General features: G+C 37.6%; 1 protein-coding gene across 1 annotated transcript; it reads right to left on the bottom strand.

Annotated features, from left to right (window-relative positions):
* Nucleotides 1–1,660: 1,660 nt before the first annotated feature.
* On the bottom strand, nucleotides 1,661–3,545 carry fabp2 (fatty acid binding protein 2, intestinal). Its single transcript, XM_042392446.1, has 4 exons — nucleotides 3,388–3,545; nucleotides 2,615–2,787; nucleotides 2,201–2,308; nucleotides 1,661–1,886 (listed from the first exon to the last, which is right to left on the bottom strand). Exons 1-4 carry the CDS (start codon nucleotides 3,452–3,454, stop codon nucleotides 1,836–1,838), a joined length of 399 nt encoding a protein of 132 aa, XP_042248380.1. The 5' UTR covers nucleotides 3,455–3,545; the 3' UTR covers nucleotides 1,661–1,835.
* Nucleotides 3,546–9,191: the final 5,646 nt, after the last annotated feature.

Here is a 9,191-nt window from a genome sequence, read left to right as displayed (position 1 = left end):
TGTTGTCTGACATCAAAAGGATGGTGTTTTAGAGATTTGTGTGTGAAATCACACCTAAACTTGTCATTGCAGAGTCTACTTGCGTTTTTCATGGTTTATTTATTGGTACTGTTTAAATTTAAGAAAAATACGGTACATAATGTAACTGAGGTATTAAGAATTTCTTTAATTGAGCAGTCTTGTCTAATCTCTCACTGATACACAGTGACAGTATATGACACATAATACAAGGATGCCTTTTCAACAAGTTGATTGTGCTGTTATTATAAATGACAGATTTTTACTGTTAATTATAATGTTTAATATATTCATTGGATAAAGGAGTCAAAATTACTGAATTATTGGATTAGATAAATTTCAGTTAGAGTATATCAACCAGATTATGTCAATGTTTTCTCACCTGTCAAGTGTTTTTTGTGGTTTATTATGTGGCTATTTAATTATTTACAGTATTTTTCCTGTTTTTTTTCTGTTATTTAATTATTTTCTGACAAAAAAGCAAATCTATTGTTTTTACAGAAGTTTTATTTTTCATCCTGATCTTTTGTGTCTTCAGTTGTATCAAGAGTGCCTTGACATTTTCAGTGCGAGTAAAACCATGTTTAAGAAATGAGGGAGATGAATGAAAGGGAAAGGAGGATGTCATGCAAAACTTTTGAATATGCAGTGCTAATCTAATTGTAACATATCTGATGACACTCCTCTGTGTGCGCTGTTGTATGTGTGTGTGTGTGTGGGAGTGGTGGGGGAAGGGATTTGTGCCAGGTCCACTATTCCTAAAAGCCTTTTCAGACTTAGAAACTACAACCACAGCAGCAAGCAGCAAACTCAGCAGTTCGCTCTGCTTTCAGCTGCATTTGGCAAAAGTTTGACATGTTCAAATGTCACTGGCAGAAAATGGGAAAAATCTTTTCTTGTAAATTCATACCACCTCCTGGGTTGAAAAGCTTGGCACTTCCTAGTTTGAAAGAGCTTCAATGTATAATAACAGTTTTTTTTCATTGCTAAAATTGGGTTATTAAACGTGCATGCCTGTGTGTCTGTCAGTGTGCGTGCTTGAAAAAAGGAAGCTGATAATTGGTTTTCCTCTTGCACCCATGATCAATAGCCTTCAGTACAGGCTTCATATAATCTGGAGGCCTGTGTGACGAATGGTCTTTTTGTCCCGTGTCACATAACATCACAGTTGGCATTGCGTTAATCCGTATCTTTTATCTTGCTCTAAATCTACGGGGACATAATCTAATCACACTGTATTGCATCAACACTCATCTTCCACATTGTGTCACTGGTTTTATCTGATAAGTTACTGGCTGATGTGTAGGATCTGTATGCCTCACTCAATCCTGTCGATGGTTAGGATTTGGCCTGACGTTACTGCTGAATTGAGTTGTTGGTGCTTCAGTGAATGCTTCATGACTTGTGTAAGTACAGATCAATCTAAAGAAACATGTAAAATCTGTCTACACTTTATATTTTTGTAGATAATATATATTTATTTTTATTCATTGTTGAATAAAGTTGAATTATTGTATCACTCTAAAATGTTTCACTTTACTGTGTAACTCCTTTAAATTCGCACTAATCTCCACAGATTCTCACTGTAAATTGAACAAATAGAAAACACAAAAAACAGACAGTTATAACTTTATTACCGCCATTGTAAAAATCAGGTGCAATTCAAAACTGTTTTATGTACTGTATATTACAAGTAGTGCACATTTTACGGGTTACATTTGAATAAGCAGATATAAGCAAATGGATAATTCAACACAATACTGTTTGTAATCCTGAAGTCAAACATCTCACGTTGAGGAGTTGTGGATCAGTTTATTCTAAGCCCTCTTGAAAATCCTCTTTGCATCCACACCTTCGTAGTTGTAGCTCTGTCGGAGAAAGAAGATGTAAGATACACTTATTATATTACTTCATAGTCATGTAATGTTGAATATTTGAGAAGTTTTGATTTCTTAGTTACTTTAACATAGACCATTCTATGTAAATCACATTGTGACAGGTATATATATATATAAAGTATATAAAGTATATATAAAGTATATTATCTGAGATGAAGAGTGACAGCAGGAGCATCAAATACACAATATTTAACAATCATCATCTAACTATTCCTCATCTCAGATTTCTTTTTCAGATAAAATGGGGATTTTTGGTGCCCTTATATACTGTAAATTCACCCTACCTGCACAAGTTCGTCTCCCTGGACGATTCTGGTTGTTGTCAGTTGCTTTCCATTGTCCTTTCTGGTGAAAACACCCTTTAACATGTCTCCCTCCATAGTCCATGAGCCCTGTGGGGTGAAACATGAAACTACTCATGACATAGGTGGAAAAAGTTCTGCAAAAACAGAAATGCAAAGGCAGGTTGGGCTGATTGACAGTTTTATGGCTGTGACTGTGCTAGTGAGTAGAAATCAACTGGGCACACAATACAAGCCCTGCTTTCATTTGAGTTTTTTCTCAACTATCAAAGGAACTCTTTCTTGGAGCTCAAAGGTTCATTTTAAGTATTTAGAGGTTAAAATAATGACTCAAATTTAGACAAACTTGAGTCTTGTCTTCTAAAGGTCAGTTTTTAGGATCTCAGTTTGGCTTACTGATACTTCTGTTCCATCTGCAAGGCTGTAGTCAAAGGTGACCCCCAGGGTGAAGTCTATTTCCAGGTTCCGGAAATTGCTGCTCTCCTTGACATGAAACTTGTCTCCAGTTTGTTCGATGGTTATCTTGAGATTGTCGTGAGCAGCCAGCTTCCTCTTCACCATGTTAATGCCTATCAACAGACAAGCCAAAATATGTTTAACAGACTCGTAACAATCAGAGGAAGTTTCTCAGGATTTAATCACTTTTCATGCACATGTGGTACAAAGGTAGTTCCTTTGTTTGTGTATTCATAGGGGATAAGTAGGTACAAAAGTTAAATCGCAACTGTGCTGTAGGTCATCGGCATACATTCTTTGTCTACTTGCATACTTGGCTTATAAACAGATTCTGATTCTCCATGCCACCAAGTGTTTTCAGTTGAAGCCTTATCTCTAGTATTTGGTTCTGTTTTCTATTTAAAAGTATTTAAAAGACTTAAAGGGTATTAACTTATCTGATGAGTGCACAAATTAAAAACATGTTCATACATTTGATCAAATAAAACATTTGCTGCATAAATTACACTTTGAATTAAAAACAAATTACCCTCATAAAATGTTACAAACATGAACTGCTGCACCTTATCAGCTCTTTATCATTTGCCTTATCAAGTATTGATTGTATTATGGTCATCATATTACACAAAGAGTAAACAAGGTATGGTGATTTTTCTAAAATTGCATTGAATGCAAGAACTTCTTTATCAGGATTCTATAGTTTGATTACTTACCCATTTGTTCCATGAACTTGTCATAGTTGTCATTGCGCTCAATTTTCCAGGAGCCGTTGAAAGTCATGATGGCTGTGAAGGAGGACTGGTCAACTCTGCAGCAAGGAGTGTCTTTCTCAAAGCCTGTGCCACTCCTTTTAAATCGTCCACCCTCCTATCTCGTCATCTGTCTGAATGCTGATGTGGCTGTTTAAAGTTCATATTTTCTCAAGGAAATATCCACAGCTGCAGTTGATTGGGCAATGCCAATGGTTCTGGATAGATGCCATGGCATATCTAATAAAACATGCCACATGATGCTGTATACTTTCTGAGTAATATAATGGTTGGTATCCTGGTTTAACCTCTACCTGTGTTTACAAAGGGCATTGGTCCTTGTTTAACCACATCAACAGTATTCAGTGCAGGACTCTGCTAACTCTGCTGAGCATGCAGCATTTGTTACAGAAAATAAGACTAATATGTATTTTCAATGCATATGCTCTAATTTCTTTGTGCCTGTATGTCAGCCTGGGACAAAAAAGTTACTCTGCACGGGCCTGTTGCATAAGTAGCATATGGGATGTACAGTTTCTGCACTACTTGACGTCTCTGGGGTAATTTTGCTCAACCTCTTATCTCTCAGCCTGGATACTGCTGTACTGAATGTAACTGCATTGTTCAAACACAGTTGTGATCAGAGTGGGTGATTTTGCATTTCCAAAGATACCTTTGACCTGCATCTGGCCATTGTTGATAAATGAGACCTTTGATATTTGAAGTTAATATCAAACAAATGCTTGTGTACATAGTAATTATTTGCTAGTCAATGTGTGCCATGTCATTAAGATAAGATGATTATGATTATGATTTGTCTTTTATAGTCTCTCTCTGCAAACTCAAAGCATTAAAAAATGATTGGATGTGAGTGAGAAAATGTTTTTTGTAGGGAATCTATGCTTTTGAGTTTGGTTGTTGGAGAAAAAAAAATGTATCTCCACTTAAGGTCGATTTGGGATACAGAAAAAAAACAAACAAAGAATGATATAAGACATAATTTACTTATGACAAACTAACTCAACTATCTGAAAATGTCAATGTCAAAGTATTTCTCTTTAGCAGGCAGGAAAGGAAAGCAACAAAAATTCAAATAAAAACAAATTACATCTAGACTTTCTATTCAAAGTACTGCATCTCTTAAATATCCCCGTCAAGTTTGACAAAGGATGGAGCAAAACGTTCACAACATATCAACTTTTTTTCTTTTTTATCAGTTTCTCCTCACCTCACTATGTGGCATGAGAGACCTTTGCCTGATCTTATCTTCCTCTTATCACACAAAAGAACTTTCTAATGTCACCGCAGTGATGAAATTATCAAGTGAGCTTGTGACAAACTGTAGCCTACATGATTAGGATCTGTGGAGGTTAATGTTTAATGCAATAAATTATATCCCACAAGGTTTGATGCAAGTTGTATTATCAGTTGTAGCAGTATATTCAAAAGATAAGATCACGAATTAAAGGACAGGTATGAAGCTGCAATGACGTAAAGTAAACGTTGTTAAGAAAACAAATGAAGAGATGAGCGAGTAAAAAGTTAACAGATATTTAAGGTAATACTGATACGTCAGAATACCTGCCATTAAATAGCCTGTTAAAAAGTTATTCTGGCTCATATTTAGCAAACAATTTTGTACTTACTCAACCAGCCAACAAAGCAACAATAGCATTCATTTGTAGTTTGTTTTCTGGCCACCTTAACTACTGTATTTGATGCTAAGTTGGTAGCACATGCAGCCAACTTGGAGCAAAAATAGCATTCCCTTTGAGCAGTTTTTCCTGTCCACCTCCAATATTAGCTCTCATTTTATCTAGTTTGTTCTCACCAACTCCTGACAAAAACATTTGCTACTAGATGTTCAAAGTTCTTCACCAACCACTCACTAAGTATCAGTTTCTACTTAATCAGAACTACCTCGAACTATGTGCTGCTTATAGTTGTTCTCAACAGCTACATTCGAAGACAGAGTGTAAAGTCATGAGAAAAGGGGGGAGACATGATATTGTTTAAATATGGGCATTGTGGTGCATACTTTCAGACAGTCTATTCATAGTGTTGCACTCGGTTGTTCACATGAAAAGTGACAGAAAAGTTGTCTAAAGAATGAAAAAAGAGAGCTAGATAAGAGAGGCTCAAACCCTGGCTGCTTTCTCACCTCCACATAGCTGACATCTGATGTTGGATCGTCAGTATCAGAAGGTTACAGAAATGTACACCTAATCCAATGTCAGAAAGGTGTGAGGGGGTGGGAGTTTCCAAAGCTATTCAACCAGCTGATGGACAGTTCTGACGGAGTATATTGGCCCCTTAACTTCATTAGCCATTTGATGCTTAGAGGCTTGTTAGCTTGGGTTCATCTGAGCTTTACAGGCACACATTTCCTCTGTGGAAATGTGTGCCTGTAAAACCATAACTAGGGGTCAAAAGAGGCTTAAAAATGGTAAAATGCTCCAAATGTAAAAAGACTTAAAGCTAAAGCTGCATCATTCCTCTTGATTTTGGGCGCCAAAACGTCTTATTTTGGCTGGCTCTGGGAGAGGTTGGGGGGTGAGTTTCTGGCCTGCATCAGGCACCTACCACAGTGTGCCACTGGCTTTTCCAACAGGATTAAATATTTTATGGCTCAAATTCAGGCCTGGGTAGGCGGTGCAGCAGGTCATTAGTTATAGTTAATGGCAGGTATTCTGATGTATCAGTATTACCTTAAATATCTATTAACTTTTTATTTGCTCATCTTTTAATTTGTTTTCTTAACAGCGTTTAATTTAAGAAGAGTTTAAGTCATTACAACTTCATACCTGTCCTTTAATTCATGATCTTATCTTTTGAATATACTGCTACAACTGATAATACAACTTGCATCAAACTTTGTGGGATATAATTTATTACATTAAACATTAACTTCCACAGATCTTAATCATGTAGGCCACAGTTTGTCACGAGCTCACTTGATAATTTCATCACTGGCCTGCATCGGGCACCTACCACAGTGGGACTCTTTCCAAAAGGATTAACAATACAGGCTGATTTAAGGCTCAAATTCGGGCCTGGGTGGGCAGTGCGGCAGGTCATTAGTTGTAGTTATAGGACATCATTTAATGTACAGTATATACAGAACTGTCATATGAGACATTTGAAACTAATGTATACAGTTTTTCTCAGAACTGCTTATTGGGGGCCGACATTGCACAGGTGTGGTGAAACCACCAAAAAATGTTTTAATATATTTTGTTTGTTTAATTACATTGTTAAATTCAAGAATAACATTTATAACCTGTTTTAGGGTTGTATGTGAGGGCAGATGCCATAATTCCCATTAGTAAGTGAGGGCAAACAGAGTGACAGCAGCGTGTGTTAATGATTTGGCAAAAAAATGACTCATACATAAACATATCTTCTGTGTTACACTACAAGGCAAATTATATTTTATCCACAAACAATAAAGAGCAGCCTGCTTCATTTATGGTTAAAGCAATGTGCTGCTATTGACACAAATCTGTTCTAGTCTGATAAGCCAAATTATGTTATGTACCTGGGTCATACATCTCCTAAGTTTAAGATATTACAAGTTTGTATTCATTGGAATTTACATGAGCCTTGTTTGATTGATGATTGGAAAAAAACTGCTTTCGTTGGGGGGCCAAATATTTTCGTTGGAGGGCCAGATTTGGCCCATGACCCTCCATTTGCCTACCACTGGTCTAAACCTTTACTTCACAAGGGACCACTCTGTCCAATGAGTACTTTCACTTTATATAGACTTTAGATTTTTAGATACTTCGAGTACACATTATTTCAAATACTTCTGTACTTTTACTGAAGTTGAATTTTAAATGCAGGACTCTTTTCACAGTGTGGTTTTTCTACTTTCACTTCAGTAAATTAGCTGAATACTTCTTCCAGTCGTGAAAATGTGCCTAAAAAACTATGGTACTCCTGTGTCCACAAAGTAGTCAGGAAGTATTCATACAGTATTTATTCATGATAATACACTGTAAGCATAATTACAGTGTTTACAAAGTATGACACATACATCATACACAAACAATAAACACCTTGAGCTGTAGCTGAGCCTCTCATATCTAACTTGGAGGGCATTGTGACTGTTTATGAGCTCACAATCATCAGAATTAATGTCACTGTGCCTCCTTTCTACATCTGTGTAATCCTTTTACAGTTCTTGTAAAGCCTTTCTGCTCTCATCTAGCGTGATTTTCTGCTGGTTTAGCTCAAGCTCAGTGTCAGTGAGCTCAAGCTAAACCAGCAGAAAAACTGAACTGAAACGTTGCTTCTACCAGCTGTTGTTCCTGGAGCCTGGAGTAGCCATCTTGAACCACAGCCAGTTTCTGGTGCCTCTATCCGCTTGGTCAAAATTTCCTTGAGCTCAACACAATGCTTCTCACATGTGGTCTTTTCCTTTTCGAGACCGTTGGCAGTTTGAGCCAAAAAAAAGGACAGTTTCAGCCCTCTGCTGCAGCTCGGAGTTTCTTGTCTTCTCCTCTGTCAGAGCGTCTTTAAGTTCTGCCTGTCTTGTCTTTCTGTCTGACTGATGCACTTTGAGTTCATCTACCGTGTTCTGGAGCCCAGCAATGGCAGCTTGATTCTCAGAGATGTTGTCATTTTTATTTAACATCAGTTCATCATGGCAGTCAGAGAAAGAGCTGTGATTAGATATTAATCTGTCATATTGTGTCTCCATGGTGTCTGCATTCTCCATCCCAGTGTCTGGATGTCGTACATCAGGCGCTCTGAGGATGCAGATGCTTCTCTTAGTTGGTTACTGAGGAAGATTGACTTCAGCCTCCCTTTGTAAAACCATCTGGTTGAGGCGCTTGTCCTCATTTTTAAGGAAAGATCTCATTTGTCAGTGGTTAGGCTCTCTTCTAAATCCACAATCTTCTCAGAGAGCTCTTTATCTAGCATCTGTAGCTTTCTATATGCTCTCTGGAACCAGACCTTTTCCTCCCTAATGGCCTCCTCATGTCCGCTGCAAGCTTCTCTGGCCTCCTGTAGCCATTTTAGAGCAACCTGCCTCTCATTTAGAGCGGCCTCAAGATTACTTTGTAGTCTTGTGTTCTCAGAAGCCAGTTGTTGGTTTTCAAGAGTAAGAAGACTCAGTTTCTCTGCTCCCTTTGTCTGCTGGGAGTCAGCATCCACATACAAGAGCATCCTTTGCTTTTCGATCCTTCAGAGCTTCTTTTTGTAGAGATTTTGCTCTGAGTTCTTTCTTTAGGGTTTTTTTCAAGAGCAGCTTTGGCTTAAAATCAACTCTTTTATCAACTCTTGCATGAGACAGGTATTCTGTCACAGTTATGTTATCGTTCTATGGTAAAACAGTGCAGACTTTCCAGATTGTTTTTACTGCAGTGCAACTATAACATAACTTTGACAAGAGGAATTCAAGTAGACAGATCACTGTAATGGACTATGTAACTCAAGCAACTTCTGTAGCTCACATGCATGTAAATATGACAAAATGTTACTTTGATGAGAAATACTGTCTTGCATCATGGGAAAAGAGTTTCATGCCCTAACAACAGACAGCAGGGCACAGTTAAATCATTAAGTGACATGTTCTCAACTTCCTGATTTAGACATTGTAGTCCTCTTACTAGCCACTAGAGAGAGCCCTTCGCAAAACAAACTACAGTTTGGAGTCAGTAAAGAGCACACTGTCCTTGTTTCTGTTCATCTGCAAAGTCTTGTCCAGAGCTACAATACACAGGCTGAAAGCAAAGGTTACGCTGTGCAAAGTAAATACC

Source organism: Thunnus maccoyii, chromosome 2 (genome assembly GCF_910596095.1).
Source record: "Thunnus maccoyii chromosome 2, fThuMac1.1, whole genome shotgun sequence".
NCBI lineage: Eukaryota > Metazoa > Chordata > Actinopteri > Scombriformes > Scombridae > Thunnus > Thunnus maccoyii.
Note: the sequence above shows the minus strand (reverse complement) of the source record. Positions and strands in the feature narration are given on the sequence as shown.

Bases quoted from the DNA above. Each gene is read 5' to 3' on its own strand.
- fabp2 (XM_042392446.1), bottom strand. From the start codon at position 3,454: ATGACTTTCAACGGCTCCTGGAAAATTGAGCGCAATGACAACTATGAC. The intron at 2,309-2,614 runs GTAAGCCAAACT...TTCACCCCACAG, and splicing joins CAGATGGAACAGAAGTATCA to GGCTCATGGACTATGGAGGG. The intron at 1,887-2,200 runs GTAGGGTGAATT...TTTCTCCGACAG, and splicing joins AGGGAGACGAACTTGTGCAG to AGCTACAACTACGAAGGTGT.